Raw genomic sequence first — 18615 nt, forward strand, 5'->3', positions numbered from 1 at the left:
TTGACTAAAAATACCTTGAAAGTTTGGAATTATGATCCAATTAAAATACCATAAGAATTGGAAGAGTAATAGTTGTTGCTTGCATGCTGCATCAGGTGCTCACTTAATGAATTTGGGCGAGTGTTAAGCAAGGGTTGTGGTTTTGAAACTTGGGTAGGGTTGCGTCCACACAAGAAGACTCCTTTATAGAGAGGTGTGCATTGTATAACCGTCTCAATTTAATGGTTCATATTAAATTGAAGTAGAAAGATGCATCTATCCAAGGCCATAGCCATTACTTTTGCCATCAGTACCATGACCATGCTGCACTTCTTTCCATATAGCGCTATTATTCAAGTAGCAGCATCTCAGAACACATCCCTATCTATTTAATGTTTTGTCCAGGAGGCAGCTTCCAGCACCTGGCCTAGCAAAATTTTCACTTTATATGTGCCATATGCACATGTATGCGTGTGCGTGCACACACTCGCACACAATTATGGTATGATTGAGACAAATCTTATTTGCAAAATATTTTCTATGCAGTAAAATTGGGTGATGGTGGGTTACCAATTCTCAAACCTAGCCCAAAATCCACCTTTCTAGATGTTTATCAGAAGTCTAGTTGCCTAGAAATTGGTACAAAATTGGCTTTCTATGATTAATGAAAGCATCATGCGTAACTTGGGATTTGGTGAAATTTGGAGTTCATCATGCATACACTAGCATTTTTGAAATCAATCAAAGTGTTTTACCGAACCCTATTCCTTCCTAGAGGAAAAAGAACCATCATTGTTTCATCCCAATGATGGTTCTGTTATGATTTCTTCATGGAGTCTCTCACTGCAATTAGGTTGCTGAGCCGGATACTAGAGTATCGAACACAGTTATTAGTTTATACTTCAATTGGACAATCTGTTATCCTTTAGTGTGTCTTTGTTGGTCTCCCCATTTTTGTTAGGGAAAAAAAAATCACTCCATGATTGCTTAGGTTTTGTTTTTTTTTTTGGTTGCAGAAGATAATGCCAAGGATTTCATATCCTGTGGAGGGGTGCAAGGACTTGCTCGTATATCAGTTGAGTCCACCAGGGAAGATATCCGCAACTTGGCAAATAAGACTTTGAAGTTGAATTCTAAATTTCTTGCTGAGATGGATGGGAAACAAGCTAGAAGATGATGTACAGGACTGTCCCTCCATTTTCCTTTTTTTTTTTAAAATGAAATAAAATCAAATTTATAATTTGATTTCTTCATGTTCTATTCAATGCTCACCCCATAATGTTACACAAATCAAAGTGCAATTTTTGAAGTGCACACAATATCAGTGCCCTCTATTTTGCTTAGCCAGGCAAATTCCCTAGTCATATTTGTGACATATAGACAAACAGGTTGTGGAGGATATAGTGAAAAAAATATCACCCAACCACGGAAATATTTTTTAAAAAATGGCTATGGCTACGAAAAAGGAAACTTTAATAAATTTAAATTTTTTCTTGGTCTTGAAATTTTCTTTTATGGTAATACTTAACGTGCAGTTAGGCCATAATTTTTTAAATGCTACAAGGTCTATCAACAGATGAACAACACATCGTAAATTTAGTAAAAATTTAATATAATTTTTTTCACATTTAATCAAAATTTGAATGTCATGCTTCAACGGTTAATAATTGGCTAGCTCTTTGAATTGGATTGCTTTATTTTTTTTAAATGCTACAGAAACTTGAAGGCTCCAAGAACATTGAACAGTATCCTTCCCAACAGGATCCATATTGTTACATCTAATTTTCCTCAGCCCAGTCAATTTGCAGATTGTTTGCTACAAGCAGAGATTCAACTAGTGAAGGAAATGACCTTTTTTTTTTTTCCGTCTTTCAGCTAATGAATTTCTCGAACTTTACTTTGGTACATAAATGAAATTTGAATTTCATTCCATTTCACAATCCAAACATAATGTACATACATACTAGAGAAATAAATTAGAGTTTTAATTTAGTTCAAAAGGTTTAAGGTCCACACCCCAAGAAAACCAGTCATGCCTCGAACCAACTACAAGCTTCCATTGAAACCAAGATTACAGCATCACCTTCAATACTTTTAACTTTATTCTTAACAAGTAGATGAATTATAACTGGATCCTGTCAAGATGTGCCCTCTTTCAGATCATATTAACATGTTCAAATGCGGTCAAAACAGCACATGAAATTTACAAACACACTTCTACATCTGTTCCTCCCAACATGGGAAAGCCTCATGGAGCTCATAAGAGAAAAGCCAGCACACAAAAATTAATAAATACACATGAAAAAATTACAGAGCAAAAACAACCGTATTTCCAGACAAAATTTTACCACTAAGTGGAATGTGTGGGGTGGCAACTTGAAATGATTTCCGCTTTCAGTTTCAGTGCGCTCCATCTACCAACTAGGAATAATTATTCAACCGTTCTATGCACATTCGCAAGCGCAAAACCTAGAATGAACGTTCCCTATAGTTCGCCCACACAAAAAAATCAATCCACTTCCTCGCCTAAGAAAGCTAATGAGACAAAACCTCAGACACCCGATCAAGTGCATCAGCAGGAATCTCTCTTCCCGGGACCTCAACCTTCAGAAGATTAGAGTACCTGACAAAGATATTACAGAATGTTATTCAAAATATATACACAACTTGTTCACTAAAATGAAAAGAGAGTTGCATCAACTCACTCTGTAGCAGTAAACAAGTGCTCATGCTCTGTAATGAAGGCGAGCAAAGCCTGAGAACAGTAGTGAAGTAGCAACTTTAGATTTTGACACATTAAAATTCAACAGGGAGGCACAATAAGATAGTACAAGCACAATTAACTTACCTCGTATGGCATGTTTAGAAGTTCATAGTAGGTCCTAACACGGTCCAATCTTTGCTGTACCCCTTCACTGTCAATTGATGGGATGGCTGCTAGTGCCTGTGATGTCAGCATTTAACAGGTGAGAGTATTTAACAAAACATTATTAAGACATGGCACTAATTTAGTGATTTGTCAAATCTTTGTATCATTACAGATTGATCCTCCCTCCTGCATGCATAGATGCCTAGCCTAATTATATTTATGGCCAGCTCTCCCTAAAACCCAACCAAACGAAGCATCACTGCAAGGTGCCAGTTCAATTGTGGAAAAAGTTTTTGTTGTCCATTCATTGTTCCAAAGAATTACAAAAAATGCACCTTGTTTTCCAGTTTTATCTCAAAATAAAACAAGCCAGAAAGATCCTTCCCCTTTTTTGTTTTAGGAGGTGAAACTCTAACGAATGATGCAATGCATTTGATTAACAAATGAAAGATGTTGATAAACATTATGAAACAGAAAACTTTCTTATGTAGACTGAACATTTTTCAGGTTATCCGAACACTTTTAGCAAGACATAAAAATAGGATTTCAATTTTACCTGTTCCAAGGCAATTGAATTACGACATATCTGCTGAACTCCAAAAAGGTTGATAGATTTCATATCAGCCAAAGCCTAGTAATAATTAGCAGCGTCAGTAATTTAGGAAGAGAGAGAGAGAGAAGAATATAATATGCGCAGATTTAATTTTAATTGGAACAACAATTTTTAAAGTCAGCTGATAGAAATAGATGGAAGTTTATTTATACAGTCATGCAACCTTGATGGATGCATTTGCTGCAACACCGCATATTCCGCTAAAAATATAATTCCGCTTAACTCCTGAAATAAAAGGTGCCATCTCCTCATCCCTACGTGTTATCTACAGTTAGAGAGAGAATAAGTCAGATTTTCTTCTGAGGATTTCAACAAGCATATTAAATTCAATAAAAAAAAATGGGGGGTTCAAGTAAGACAGAAACTCCCCTCAGATTGACCATCTATACAGTATACAACAAAATCAAAAGCTAAAGAAAGCAGGAAAAAGATTTAAGGCATTGCTTACTTGAGAAGAACAGTTTTTTTTTTCATTCCCAGTTTTCAAAATAATTAAACTGCCACCTTCTTTTCCAAATTTGTGTGGGAAAGGTGGAAATCATCTTGTTTGTTTTCTATATTTCCCATATAAATTTTGGAGACTAGAAATAAGGTGGCAATTTCATAATTATTTGGAAATCTGGAAATGAAAAAAGAAAACTGTTTTCTACAACTAAACAGGTCCTGAGATTCTAAGTTAATTTTTGGCACATTGAAAGATAGTATGGTCGCAGAACATTTTCTTTGTACAAATGAGACGTAAATAGGAATGTGCTAAATAATTCACTAAATAGGTGCATTTGTGCTTCCTTTCAAGTTTCACAATCCTAATGCAGCCAAAGATAACTTGATCATTTGTAAATAATTCATTGTTTGGAAGGCCTTTAGTTGGACTACACATGTAAATTATTTTAATTTTATTTTTTATAAGAAAATAAAAATTTTATTGAGAAAGAATGCATACAAAGGATTATAAATCCAAGCATCAAAGAAAAGATCAAAATACAAAAGATACAAAAAGTCTAACATAACCAATGCAACACACAATGACCACTAAAGCGCAACACAATTCTAGCATCCTTCTGCCAAAGCCTCGAAATCTAATAAGAAACATCTCTTCAAAAGTGCTCAGAGCCTTGGACTAACCCTATCCAACGTTCTTCCTCTATCAATGTTAAAAAGAATGTGGAAAAGGTGGGCAGCTGTTTCACTACTCTGCTTGCACAACACACAAAAATCAGGTGATAAAACCTAACGTCCTCCTTCACAAAGTCATTAGTATTTATCTTATTCAAACTCATGCAGAAAAATCTTATTCAAACTCATGCAGAAAACAAAAGTCTTAGCCTTAAAAGGGGCTGCGGTCTTCACGATAAAATTAAATAGGAAAAGATGAGCAGATGAGGACTTAATAAGCTAAGAATAAAAGGATTCACAAGAAAAAATACTCACGCTGTCAAAGCCCCAAATCTCTTATTCATGTCATCTTGATTATAGAAATGTAAAACAGGGGCATCATGGATACTGGAAAGATTGTACAAGGAAAACGTCACAAAAGGGCCACCCCCCATCCACACAACCTACCAAAAATGTACATGGATCAAACATACGCATTGGTTTCTCTAAAAATAATTGGACTCTTATTATTGCTGATAGACCATGGGAAATTACTAAATGTTAAGAGGCTTGTCTGACCTACAGGACTGACTAAATTTATGAAACAAAAAACCAGCGTGACATAGGAACGAGAAGCCAGACCATGGGTCCTCAATGAAGGTGAATTGAGAAGAACTGGATCAAGGGATTTGTTGTGAATCTTGTGATCAGTTAATTAGTTTATTGTGTGTGTGTTTAGTTTGATAAGTAATAGGATTATGTGTATTTTTTTGCAGGGAGGTATAATAGAGGTGTGTTTTAGGGATTCTTTTGTAATTTTATGTAATTTTAGGGGTTCATGGGTAACTTCATTTAATTTAGGCTTTCTTATAAATAAGTTTTTTGATGAATTTGAATCTAGAAGTTTTTAATGTGAGTTCCCCCAGTTATATCTCTTCCTTCCTCCTCTCTTCTTCCCTTCTTTTTTTCCTTGATCAAAAAAGAATAATTTTCCAAGAAGAAAAAGGAGGAGGAGCATAAGAAATCCTCCATGAAAATCATAAAATGAGAACTCTTTGAAAAAACCTGCTACAAAAACCACAAAATTACTGAATCCCATCCCCAAGCATAACAGAAGACATCCTCTTCCTGTAAAAATACAAGCATTTCATTCCAACCAAATCACCCACAAAACGGCAAAAACTGCACACCTCCACAAGGTCGTTGCATCCTTATCCTTTTCAAAACCTAAAAAATGGATAGCCAACTGCCAACAAATCTTTCACCGACTCTGAACACACCCAATTCTCTTCAAATAAACCAAAAAGATAGTTCCATACCCTCCAAGAAAAGGAGAAAAGAAGGAAACATTCTGAATTTGAAAACCAAGAGAACAAACATCCAGACATAAAGCCTTAAAAGGCCTCCTACCCTGCAACAGATTGTTAGTGTCAACCAAAAGAACAAACCAACCAAATAAAAGCCTCAATCTTATAAGGGACTTTAGCCTTATAAAATGGATCTATGAAATGGGAAAGACGAGCCTTAATCTTCCCTATTCTTTCTTCTTCTTTCCTATCTCTCTCCCAAATTCTCTCTAGGCAGTAATTCCTTGATGCTGCTCTGCATCACACACTCTCCTAAATGTACAGGAAATGTCCAATAAATTCATATTCCTAGAAGTGATAGCTCAATAATAAAATAGCATTGTCCTACCTTATTTGGTATCCATCTTTGGGTAACAGAAACTATTTGATGAAGTACAGTTGTATGCGCTGAAAATCTCTCTAATATGCCAGCTAAAAAGAGTGCTTTGGTTGAGCTCTTAACATGATAAGATTTTAATATAATAATCATAATAAGAAAGGGGGCCTTGGATCAACTCTAAGGTTGCTCCTTTGTGACTGGTTGGTCACGGGCTTAAGTCCAAGGAAACATTCCTCTGCATAAAAGCAGCGGTAAGGCTGCGTACACTATGATGACCCTCTCCCATGCCCTTAATCATAATAATAGAATAAAATGATTAGAACACAGAATAATTGAAAAGAGAAGTATTGACACTAACACGTGGGAAGGTCTAGGTTCACATAAATGTATTCTATAGTGCTAAGACAATCCTCATACTATCAAAAAAAAAAAAAAAACCCTATAACTTGTCATCAAAATAAAATATGCAAGTACTAACCTGTGCAGTGAGTGAAATAATAAAATCATCTGGCTCTTCTGCATCTTGGTCCTCCAAGTACTCCCTACTTGTCATTTCCTGTTCAAAATTAAAATGCTCTTCAAGTGGGAGACAGCCACATCGCTGAATCATTTTCATAACTCTCACTTTCTTTTCAGACTAAATCAATTATTAATTTAATTACATATACTAAACAAACCTGCATGTGAAAAACTGTCTCCAATTGCATCTCCACACGTAGAACCTTAAGGCAATCAATAGCCAGCTTCCTATACTCATTAGCAAATGACACCAAATCCCTAGTAGGTGCACTACTTGTTCGGGTATGATGGTATGTTTTCTGTTTGCCAACATCTTCTACCTCATTAGATGCTCTGAGAGATGATTCTCCAAGCCTGTATGTTGCATGGGAAGTATTCCATGTAAGCTATTCCAGTAACCTTGTAGCTCAAAAAGTTTACAAAACCACAATTTTCCAATTATGACTTGTGTACCAAAAATTGAGTCCACATAGTGAACGAGTTTCAGGCTAAGTCATATACATCATATGCATGATTTGGAGAAATAAGTTAAGCATGGCATATGATAGAGATGTATGATGTTACCTAAATTAATTCACGTCTGTGAAAGTGAAACAATTTACAAGAGAGGGAAAAATATCATTATTTCAGAGAGATGTATAAAAATATAATTCCACTAGGAAATGTTTGTGTACATTCAAGATATTTAAAACATAATCCTCACTTCTTCAGGAGGTCTATTTGTACACAAGCTTCCCAGAGAAAAACATCAATAAGAAAACATGAATTCTCTTCCATAATACTAAATCAACTATATGGGTCAAATCTCTAAGCCAATTACGTATGTTACATCTCCCCCAGCCTGTGTAAAAAATAAGGCAAGCCACGATCAATATGAGTAATTATGTCATGGTCCATGAATTAGTGCATAGAATTCCAATTTAAAAGGTCCCAGGCAAGGCATGGACATGATATACATTGTTGTAAAACAACCTAACAGAGCTTAAGCTTTTTACTGAAGTGGTAATCTAACATGGTATCAGGGCCATGGCGCCAGGAATTCCAGAATCTAACAGATCCCGTGCATAAAATAAAATCAATATTTTTTGGGATACTAATCATACCGTGCCTTCAAGCAATACTAATTGTAATCATGATTCACTTTTTGGGAATATATCAGCTGATAAATTATTAGTTGTTGTTCTTGTTTCTTTAATGCTTTTACTGGTTCCTATATCTGTTATAGTCCTTGGATTATTTACAAGTGGTATTCAAGCTCTTATTTTTGCAACTTTAGTTGCGGCTTATATTGGTGAATCTATGGAGGGTCATCATTGACTCATTTTTCAAAATAGTATTTTTGTTTTTTTGTTGGCCCAACACAATGTACGCGCATCTCAAGATAATCTATTAGGTAACATAAATAGCTTGAACAATGCAAATATGTAGAGGGTCATCCAGTGAGCATGTAAAAGGGAACACAGAAGGATACATCTTACTCTGTCAAAATTCAATACAGAAAAAAAGTTGTTATAGAAGATATATTTTGGAAATGGAGCAAAAAAAATGCAATTCAGAATTTATTTTTTTATAAAAACAGATATTAAGAGAGAGAAATGCAACCTAGGGAAACATGCAGTTCAGAATTAGAAACTACTGAAAGCATGTTATTTGCATCCGAAACAATTAAGCATCCAATGCTAACACCGCATATGACTAATAGTAAAAGATTAGAACAATAAATTGGGCATACCATTCACTAATTAAGATTAGTACTCTTAAAATTCTTAAAGAAAATGTAGTTAAATGATCAAATAAGCCACTTGCATTTTGTGAACTTGTAAGTGCAATTTTAGCGTGCACAAACTGCAAAATTCACTCTAAAAAAATATAAGCAAGAACACAAGTAAGAAACTCATCCTCATTTTTCTATTGGCCTAAAAAAAGATTTTGAGGGTCTGAACAGATGGGAGAGAACTTGCCTTTCAATTGAATCTGCCACATACTCCAATGAATCACTAAGGGATGCCAGCAAAATAAGTTTGTTATCATCACGAATTAAATTATCCTGCACAGAACATGCAGTAAAGCCAAAAGTCAATCATGTAATCCTATTTTCTTTACAAAGTAATTCGTTACAATAATTATTTGGTCAATTACAAAAACAAATTCATTAACTACAAATTTTTTAGACAGTAAATTTCTACTGAGAACTGTGTAGAAGGAATAATAGTCCCAACAATGTCATAAGACAAGTTGGTAGGTGGTAATCAATAACTTGATATTTACAAAAATAAACTTAACATACAGACATATGCATACCTGTTTGAATGGCTGCAAATTCAATAATAGATCACTGAACTCTGTTTCCACCTCAAGAGTTTCAGCATCAGAAGCATTGTATCCCATGCGTGACTGACCAAGTGAGTTAGGTAAACATGCACTGGTTGGATCTTGTCGCATCAAATTCTCAACATCATGCCTCCCAATGAGCATGTAACTTAGCTTCTCAAGAACTGCCTGAAGTATGTTGGAGAAAAAGAATGAATATTCAAAAGGCAAGAAATTCAACTTGTATTTCAGTGATTCAGATGATATCATGAATTTATGTCGATTTTCTAATCATATATGTTAGGGATGAAATGTGCAATTGCATCCATAGATATCCTATACTAGGTACCCATTTTAAAACACCTATCAATGCATAATATTCAATACTGTCAACGGAACAGCAAACAGCAAAGCAAAAGATTTCTTTCCTTACTTCAGCCCACACTTATTTCTTTATATTTCAATTCATTATTTTGTACAGTTAGCATATATTTAGTTTACATGTATAGGGATTGATGGATTATAGTTTACTTGTATAGGGCCAGAATCATACTAGACCTTATTTACTTCCATGTATAGCATTGTTGTAAAGTCTATATATAATATACAGAACTCAAGGCCAATTCATTCGGCCATTCACAAAATATTTGAAATGGAATCAGAGCCAGATGACTGCTAGGTTTTTTTTTCCCTTCGATTTTTTTTTGTCTTCTCGGTGTCGTGGCTGTTGTGGTTTTGTTTTCTCTTCTGGAATTTTTCTCTGTTCTTTCGGTACTTCTGTGGCTGCATGCCTGTTGGCACAGCAGGTTTCTGGGTTGTCATTTATTCCTCCAGTTTATGTCCTTGGGATTCTCGGCAAGCAGGCAACAGTTTTCTCTTGCTGTTTGTGACTTTCAGCAAGCAGGCACAGCAGGTTTCTGGTTTGCCACTTATTTCTCCAGTTTCTGTTGCTGTTTGTGTAAGAACCCGACCTGAGATAGGTGTATTAAATAAATAAGAAAAGAGAAGGAAAATTGAAACGGGTAAAATCAGCAAGGCTCGTCGACGAGGCTTCTTTTCTCGTCGACGAAGTCTCTTGTGTAGCTCGGCGACGAGAATCAGTAGCCTGTCGACGAGGAGATACCGAGGGATTTTGGGAAATCCTGAAATCTCAGGCCTGTCAACGAGTTCACCTTGGCGTCGACGAACTTCCTTCTGCAGCCCGTCGACGAGGACGTCGTCTCGTCGACGAGTCTGGCCGGGTCAACCAAGTTATAAATATCTAAATCACTTGCTTAAGAGTTAAGAAATCAAAATCCTCTCTCTCTCTCTCTCTCTCTCTAGGATTTCAGGCCTTCTGTGCCTCAAGGTTTGACGAGGCAGGTCAAGTGGGAGATCAGACGAAGAGTTAGGAGACGCGAACATTCTCCTACTGCCACAGGTTGTACCATACAGAGGTTCACCCGCATGCACCCTCCGACGTTTACGGGAGGACCCAATCCGATAGTAGCAGAAAACTGGGTGCAGAAGACCGAAAAGATATTGGAAGTTCTGCACTGCACTGACCAGCAAAAAGGTTCTCTATTCTACTTTTCAGCTGGCAGGAGAAGCTAGAAGATGGTGGACGACTGTGAGTCTGCTTGAGAAGCAGAGAGCTGGTCCATCTGGTATGACTTGGAGCCGCTTCAAGGAGGTATTTCTGGAGAGATACTTCCCGGCTTCCACTTGTGATGCGAAGGCCTATGAATTCTCGAGCCTGACTCAAGGAACCTTGACAGTGCAGAGATATGTTGCCAAATATATTGAGCTATCTTGTTTTGCACCGTGTTTGGTCTCGAAGGAGTATGAGAAGACTTGGAGGTTCGAGAAGGGTCTGAAGAAGGACATCCGCAGGCTTGTGGGTATGCTGCAAATTCGAGAGTTCTCTGTTCTGGTGGATAAAGCCACCATAGTTGAGGCTGACCTCCAGGGGGACGAGGTGCTACAAGAATAGAAGAAGAGACCAGTATCTTCTGGTTCTCAGACTAGTTCTTGGCAAGGACCGTGGAAGAAGAAGAACTATGGTTCGGGTTATCGGCAAAATACCGAACGGTAGGGCCCTCAGGGGTATCCATCTTCCGTGTAATGCACCAAGTGTCGTAAATGGCATGATGGTGAATGCTAGCTGTTCTGGGGTAACTGCTACAACTGTGGCAAACCGGGTCACATATCCCGAAACTGTCAGGCACAAAGGAGCAATGCGCCTGCATCGAGCTAGAACCGAGGAAGTAATCAGATGCCTCGGGAAATCTATCAGGCAAACACGGCTCTGGCAAGGGTGTACTCGCTTACTCTAGTAGATGCGGAACATGCGGGAAACGTGGTGACAGGTACCATGTTATTGCTTTCAAATAAAGTTGTTGTCTTATTTGATTCGAGAGCAACCCATTCTTTTATATCTGCAAGTTTTGTGAAACTGTGTGGGGTTGAAACCCAAGTAATGGATGAGTGATTGTCTGTGGCTATACCGACTGGGAGTGTAACGATCTGTAGTAAGATGTTAGGAAACTGCCCAGTGGTTATTCAGGGAAGACTGCTACCGGTGAACCTAGTAGTGTACGACATGTGTGGATTTGATGCCATACTAGGGATGGATTGGTTATTCTCTAGTTATGCGGTGATTGATTGTCGTAGGAAGATAGTAGTGTTTAGACCTCTTGGGGAGCAGGAGTATGAGTTCGTGGGATCGTGTGTGCGTTCGAAGCCATAGATTCTATCAGCGATACAGGAGAGAAGGTTACTTTTGGACGGTTGTCAGGGGTACCTAACTTGTGTGAAGGAACCACCTCGGGATGATCTGAAACTTGAAGATATCCAAGTGGTTAACGAATTTCTAAATGTATTCCTGAAAGACTTAACCGGTTTACTTCCTGATCGTGAGGTGGAGTTCGCTATTGAATTGCTGCCAGGCAAGGCGCCGATTTCTAAAACTCCATACCGGATGGCTCCAGCTGAACTGAAAGAGTTGAAGGAGCAGTTGCAGGAACTACGGGATCAGAGCTTTATCAGACCTAGTGTTTCACCCTGGAGAGCTCCAGTTTGTTTGTGAAGAAGAAGGATGGGTCGATGCAAATGTGCATTGATTACTGCGAGATCAACAAGGTAACAGTGAAGAACCGATACCCGTTGCCTCGTATAGATGATCTGTTTGACCAGCTGTAGGGAACGCAGGTCTTTTCGAAGATCGATCTACGATCAGGGTATCATTAGGTGAAAGTCTGGACGGAGGATGTTGCGAAGACTGTTTTCCAAACCAGATATAGACACTACGAGTTTTTGGTCATGCCATTTGGGTTGACTAACGCTCCGGCGGTATTTATGGACCTAATGAACAGGGTTTTCCATGAATACTTGGATCAGTTTGTAGTGGTGTTTATTGATGATATTCTGGTCTATTCTAAGAGTTCGGAAGAGCATGAGAATCATCTGAGGTTGATATTTCAGGTATTGCGGGAAAAGAAGTTGTATGCCAAACTAAAGAAATGTGAATTCTGGTTGGAACAGATCGCGTTTCTAGGCCATGTCGTGTCGAAGGGTGGTATCTCAATTGATCCAGGTAAGATAGAAGTAGTGGTTGACTGAGTGAAACCGAAAAGCATGCAGGATGTTCGGAGTTTCCTAGGATTGGCTGGGTACTACCGGCGGTTTGTGGGGGGATTCTCTAAGTTATCTGGCCTTCTGACACGGTTGACGAGGAAGGGTGTGAGAATTGATTGGACTGACGAATGCGAGCAGAGTTTCCAGGAGTTGAAACACCGACTGGTCACTGCTCCGGTTTTAACCATCCCATTTGGCAACGATGGTTTGCGATTTATAATGACGCATCGCTGAAGGGTTTGGGATGTGTGCTGATGCAACAGGGTAAAGTAATTGCTTATGTTTCTCGACAACTCAAGGAGTACGAGAAGAATTACCCTATGCATGATCTGGAGTTGACAGCAGTAGTGTATGCATTGAAGATTTAGAGACACTACTTATACGGTGAGCAGTGTGATATCTTCACGGACCACAAGAGCTTCAAATACTTTTTCACACAGAAGGAGTTGAACATGAGGCAGAGAAGGTGGTTGGAACTGATCAAAGACTACGATTGCACGATTAGCTATCACCCAGGGAAGGCTATTGTGGTAGCTGATGCATTGAGTCGGAAATCAGAGCACGCGTCAGTATCTGCAGTAGTAGGTCAGCATCATATCAGACGGGATCTAGAAAGTATTGGTGTGGAGTTGGTGGATGGTAATCATCAAGCTTTCATAGCTAGCTTGGTGATCCAGCCGACGTTATTTGAGAGGATTAAAGCCGCATAGGCTAGTGATGTGGAGTTAGTTGAGATTATGGAAAAAGTGCAGCAAGAGTTGGTTGTAGATTTTAACATCTTCGAGAGAGGTGTATTGAGATTTGGAAATAGACTGTGAGTTCCAAACGACGAAGGTATAAAGAGGATGATCCTGGAGGAGGCGCATTGTTCCTTGTATACGGTACATCCAAGTAGTACGAAGATGTATTGGGATTTGCGTGAATCTTTCTGGTGGAGTGGCATGAAAAGAGAGATTGCTTGATTTGTGGAGCAATGTCTGAGGTGTCAGCAGGTGAAAGCTGAACATCAGAGGCCGGCAGGGTTGTTGCAGCCATTGAGTATTCCGGAGTAGAAATGAGAGCACATTTCCATGGACTTTGTCACCGGATAGCCACCAGCGCTTCACGGGCATAATGCAATTTGGGTGATCGTGGACAGGTTGACTAAATTTGCTCACTTTGTACTGATGAAGGTTAGCTACTCCTTGAGTAGGCTAGCGAATCTATACGTGCAGGAGATAGTCAGAATGCACGGGGTACCAGTGTCCATTGTTTCAGATGGAGACCCGAGGTTCACTTCTCTATTCTAGAAGAGCTTGCAGGAAACACTGGGGACGAAACTTACTTTCAGTACAGCGTTCCACCCCCAGACTGATGGACAGTCAAAGAGGACGATACAGATTTTGGAGGATATGTTACGGGCTTGCATGTTAGATTTCGGCGATAGTTGGATTCAGTTTCTACCGTTAGTGGAATTCGTCTATAACAACAACTTTCAGGCTAGTATCCAAATGGCACCGTTTGAAGCATTGTATGGTCGGAGGTGTCGGTCTCCTCTGTATTGGAATGAAATCGGTGAACGACAGGTATTGGGTCTCGAACTTGTATAGCAAGCTTCTGAGAAGGTTAGATTGATCAGGGATAGGATTAATTCAGCTCAGAGTCGAAAGAAGAGTTACGCGGATGTTCGCCGCCGTGAGTTGGAATTCGAGGTAGGGGGTAAGATATTTTTGAGAATCGCTCCGATAAAAGGGGTGATGAGATTCGGAAAGAAGGGCAAGCTGAGCTCGAGGTATATTGGGTCATTTGGGATACTTGAACGAGTGGGTCCAGTGGCTTACAGGATTGCACTACCTCCAGCGCTCTCTCGGATCCACAATGTGTTCCACATAACCATGTTGAGAAGGTACGTGTCGTATCCGTCACATGTAATTAGTTATAAATCCTTAGAGATTGGGGATGTTTAGGCGTATGAGGAGGTACTTGTTCAAATTCTGGACCGTAAGGTTTAGAAGCTGCGTACTAAGGAGATAACGTTAGTGACGGTACTGTGGCAGAATCACGCGGTTGAAGAAGCTTCTTGGGAATTGGAGATGGAAATACGTTGAAAATATCCACAGTTGTTCTGAGTAGTAGCTTTGGTAGCAGGATCGGTATAAGTATGTATGTAATATTCTGTTATCGTAGTAATGGTGTATGGTTAGTCTCTAGGAGAGTTTTGTAACATTGTGAGCTCCCGAGATGGTATGTATGTAACCATGGTATTCCTCCGCCATAAGTGAGGGTATGTATGTATTTGGGACGGGGCTGCTATGTGGGTGGCCTCCAGCTCTTTCTAGAGTTGGGTATGCGTTTGGGTATGTTGTTGAATTGGTAAATGAGAGATTACAAATTTCGAGGACGAAATTTTTGTAAGGAGGGGAGGTTGTAAGAACCCGACCTGAGATAGGTGTATTAAATAAATAAGAAAAGAGAAGGAAAATTAAAAAGGGTAAAAATCAGCAGGGCTCGTCGACGAGGCTTCTTTTCTCGTCGACGAAGTCTCTTGTATAGCTTGGCGACAAGATTTAGTAGCCCGTTGTCATGAGCTAAGCTTGTTCAGGGCATTATGCTTGCCTGTGACCGCTTATCTCGTGTGCTTAGGATGGGTTTCCATCATGTAAATACTAGTGTAGGGTTATTTTTTGCTAGTAGAGTCTTTGTAAGTCAAATAAGGCAGTATGACTCATTGGTCACTTTGATGTTTCCTAGTGCCAGGATGATAATTACATAAAAACCTCTTTAGGGGAGGGTGAGTGTTCATCAGTCATTGTAAAACTCACTAGCAATTGTCAACGTGCTTAGCCTACTTGCCTCCCTCGCTAAGTACAACATGTCAACGGAGGATTTGTTAATGAATTATGTTTGCTTCAATGTTTACTGCTTGCTTACCACGGCTTTCATGAATTGATTACTATTTCCGCTGTTATCTGAATGAATGTTAATGAAAGTGCTTCGTGGATGAATGTTGGTAAACGATAGGCTGGCTAGTTAAGCAAGAGTGCTTTAGCTAGCGCTGCACGGCCCTTCACAACGGTGTGAAAATAGTTGGACTGTGACACCCGTCAACGAGGAGATACTGAGGGATTTTGGGAAATCCTGAAATCTCAGGCTTGTTGACGAGTCCGCCTTGGCATCGACGAACTTCCTTCTGCAGCCTGACGACGAGGACGCCGTCTCGTCGACGAGTCTGGCCAGGTCAACCAAGTTATAAATATCTAAATCACTTGCTTAAGAGTTAAGAAATCAAAATCCTCTCTCTCTCTCTCTAGAACTCGAACACCCTCTCTCTCTCTCTGGGATTTCGGGTCGTCTATTGCCAAAATAAACGATCCGACGTTGCTACGTGGATCAGGAGGAGAATCTCTTCGAGGATAGCGGATCGGATCTTCATTTCGAAGATTTTCGGGTTTTGACCCAAAATCGAGGTAAGGCTCTGAATCTGTTTTCATTTCGATAGATATGTAGAGAATAGGATTATAAGGAAGCATTGTTCTTTGTTGTTTTGGTTTTAGGAACTCGGTTCGTAGTTTTGGAACCGTAGAATTCGTGTTTGGTTTTCGGGTTAAAGGTAAGGGGACTCTGTTTATATCAGTTATTTTTGAAATCGGAATCGGTAAACATGTAGTTTACGATTGTATGTATGATTTGGCTACTTATTTTGGGAAAGTCTATCGGGTGAAAATATGGGATTTTCGGGTTACTGTTTTTGGGAAAATTTGGGGGTTTCAGGTATTATCTCTATTTCTGTTGAAAAATCGTATGTTGTATAAAACTGTGATATTGAGATAATCGTACCAATTTTTGTATGAAACTGTATTCTCGAACTGAAAATGATATGATTTGTTGTATACCAAATAAGTGTGGAATGAACTGTTGTATGTAAAATGTTCCAGGTGTGTGAAAACAACCATAACGGCTAATTACCGTAAGCTGAGAGGTATAGGAACATGAGTTCCAAAATTGTTCCAGGTTTGTGAAATTTGCCACGTCTCGGCTAATTACCATGGGCAAACGCCATGTCTAGGCTAAATACCATGGGCGAGAGTGTCCGGCTCTATATCCGAGGGTGAGAAATATCGCCTGTTTGTTTTGGTTGGTTATCAATGGGTGTGAGTGGACATCGCATTAGCAACGATATCTCTGTGGGGCTTCAGCTAATGCCAGGTTATCTGGTGCTCCGTGTAATGCGGCCGGTTTTGGCCGAAAAGTGTGACGACACTGACCGTATGTTTTCTATCGTATGTATTGGAACTGGATTGTGAAAATATTGGAACTGTATTGTGTTATGTTTTATGTCGAAATAACACTTATGTGCCACACTGATATAACATGTTTCTTCCTTACTAAGAGGTCTCTCACCCTGATTATACAAATGTTTTCAGGTCCTTCAAGTAGTCGTCACTAGCGTCCTAGCGTAACGGGAGGGTGGCTGTCGATTAGCTGCGTATAGTACTTGTGTAAGTACGGATTTTGTAATCGGGTTGTCATTGTTGGGTTTTGTAGACACCCGGGGTACGTATTGTATTTTGGAGCGTAGACTCTAGTTATGTATAGACTCTGGTATGGTATGATGTATGTATAGAAAGAACATTTTTGTTGCATATGTGATGTGTATGTGAAAGTGTATAGGGTACAAATGTACCACATGGGGTCGAACCCTCATTCAGTGTAGTATCATGTATGTTTTAATTGATACAAAGACAAGTTAGGTTACTAAATTCACACCTGGGACCCATCCGCGGGTTCGGGGTGTGACAGTTTATGCCTCTCGGCAAGCAGGCTTGTGACTATCGGAAAGCAGGCACAGCAGGTTTCTGGTTTGCCACTTATTTCTTAAGTTTCTGTTGCTGTTTGTGACTCTCGGCAAGCAAGCAAAAGCTTTTCGTTGCTGTTTCTGGCACTTATCTTCTCGGCACAGGAGGTTTTTGGTTCAAGATTTAATTTTTAGTGCAGTTCTTTGGTTCAATATTTAAATTTTTAGTGCAGGGAGGTTGTTCTTGATTTTTCTTTGTACCTGCGTTGTTTATTTTGGGCTTCTAGATTTTTAGGTGGTCTATTTCTTTTGGCACAATCTATTTTTTTTTTTTTTGGGCTTCTCGATTTTCTCCATTATTTAGCATGGATTCCACACCTGTGTGCGCCGAGTTTACGGGCAACAATTATTCTACGTAGGCTTTTCAGTTTGAACTTTTTCCGAAGGGAAAAGATCTTTGGGTTTATACTGATGGCACGGATTGTGCACCCAATCCTGATAAATCCAAGGATTCCGCAACTTGTCCTTCATGGGTTGTGTTGGATGCTCGGATTATTTCTTGACTTCTTGACTCGGTTGAACCACATATTGTTCCCAACTTGTGACCTTATCGCACCGCTCAATCAATGTGGACTTATTTAAAAACGATATATCATCAATATAACGGTGCCCGTCGTTTTCAGTTAGAGCATGCGATTGCCATGTTTCAGCATGACAATCATTCGGGGTTTCTGACTCTTTGGAATGAATATTTTGATTTGGTTACTATGGATGTTACTGTGGCTTCTCTTCCCATTATTCAACGTCATCACGAGACAAGTCGTCGTGATCAATTTCTTATGAAACTCCGCCCTGAGTATGAATACATTCACTCATCTCTGCTAAATCGCTCTCCTGTTCCTTCTCTGGATGTTTTTTTTGGTGAGTTACTTCGTGAAGAACAACAACTTAGTACTCAAGTTACTCTGGCACAATCTCATGGTAGTTCCAGATCTATCCCTGTGGCATATGCTGCTCAACGACGAGGATCGTCTGCGCATTCTAGCACTTTGCAATGTTTTTGCTGCAAAGAATTTGGATATATCGCTACTAATTGTTCCAAGAAATTCTACTCTTATCGCAAGAAGAAGGGTCACATTATCAAAGAATGTCGTA

At 39.2% G+C, this 18615-nt stretch overlaps 2 protein-coding genes across 9 annotated transcripts in view; one reads left to right on the forward strand and one right to left on the reverse strand.

Annotated features, from left to right (window-relative positions):
• The window catches only part of LOC131165419 (kinesin-like protein KIN-UC), a 41044-nt gene extending 39712 nt beyond the window's left edge, over positions 1-1332 (forward strand). For all 5 annotated transcript variants that reach the window (XM_058123214.1, XM_058123216.1, XM_058123217.1 and 2 more), the window contains one exon: positions 996-1332. In XM_058123214.1, coding sequence (XP_057979197.1) covers positions 996-1156 — 161 coding nt within the window. In that variant the 3' untranslated portion in view covers positions 1157-1332. The remainder of the gene's footprint in view (positions 1-995) is intronic.
• Positions 1333-2050: 718 nt separating this feature from the next.
• The window catches only part of LOC131165420 (exocyst complex component SEC8), an 83513-nt gene continuing 66948 nt past the window's right edge, over positions 2051-18615 (reverse strand). For all 4 annotated transcript variants that reach the window (XM_058123223.1, XM_058123220.1, XM_058123221.1 and 1 more), the window contains 9 exons: positions 9063-9260; positions 8723-8808; positions 6920-7115; positions 6721-6798; positions 3625-3726; positions 3405-3479; positions 2828-2923; positions 2685-2734; positions 2051-2602 (listed from right to left, as the gene is read on the reverse strand). In XM_058123223.1, the coding sequence (XP_057979206.1) occupies positions 2515-2602; positions 2685-2734; positions 2828-2923; positions 3405-3479; positions 3625-3726; positions 6721-6798; positions 6920-7115; positions 8723-8808; positions 9063-9260 (969 nt within the window). In that variant the 3' untranslated portion in view covers positions 2051-2514. The remainder of the gene's footprint in view (positions 2603-2684; positions 2735-2827; positions 2924-3404; positions 3480-3624; positions 3727-6720; positions 6799-6919; positions 7116-8722; positions 8809-9062; positions 9261-18615) is intronic.

This window comes from Malania oleifera, chromosome 10 (assembly GCF_029873635.1).
Source record: "Malania oleifera isolate guangnan ecotype guangnan chromosome 10, ASM2987363v1, whole genome shotgun sequence".
Classification (NCBI taxonomy): Eukaryota; Viridiplantae; Streptophyta; class Magnoliopsida; order Santalales; family Ximeniaceae; genus Malania; species Malania oleifera.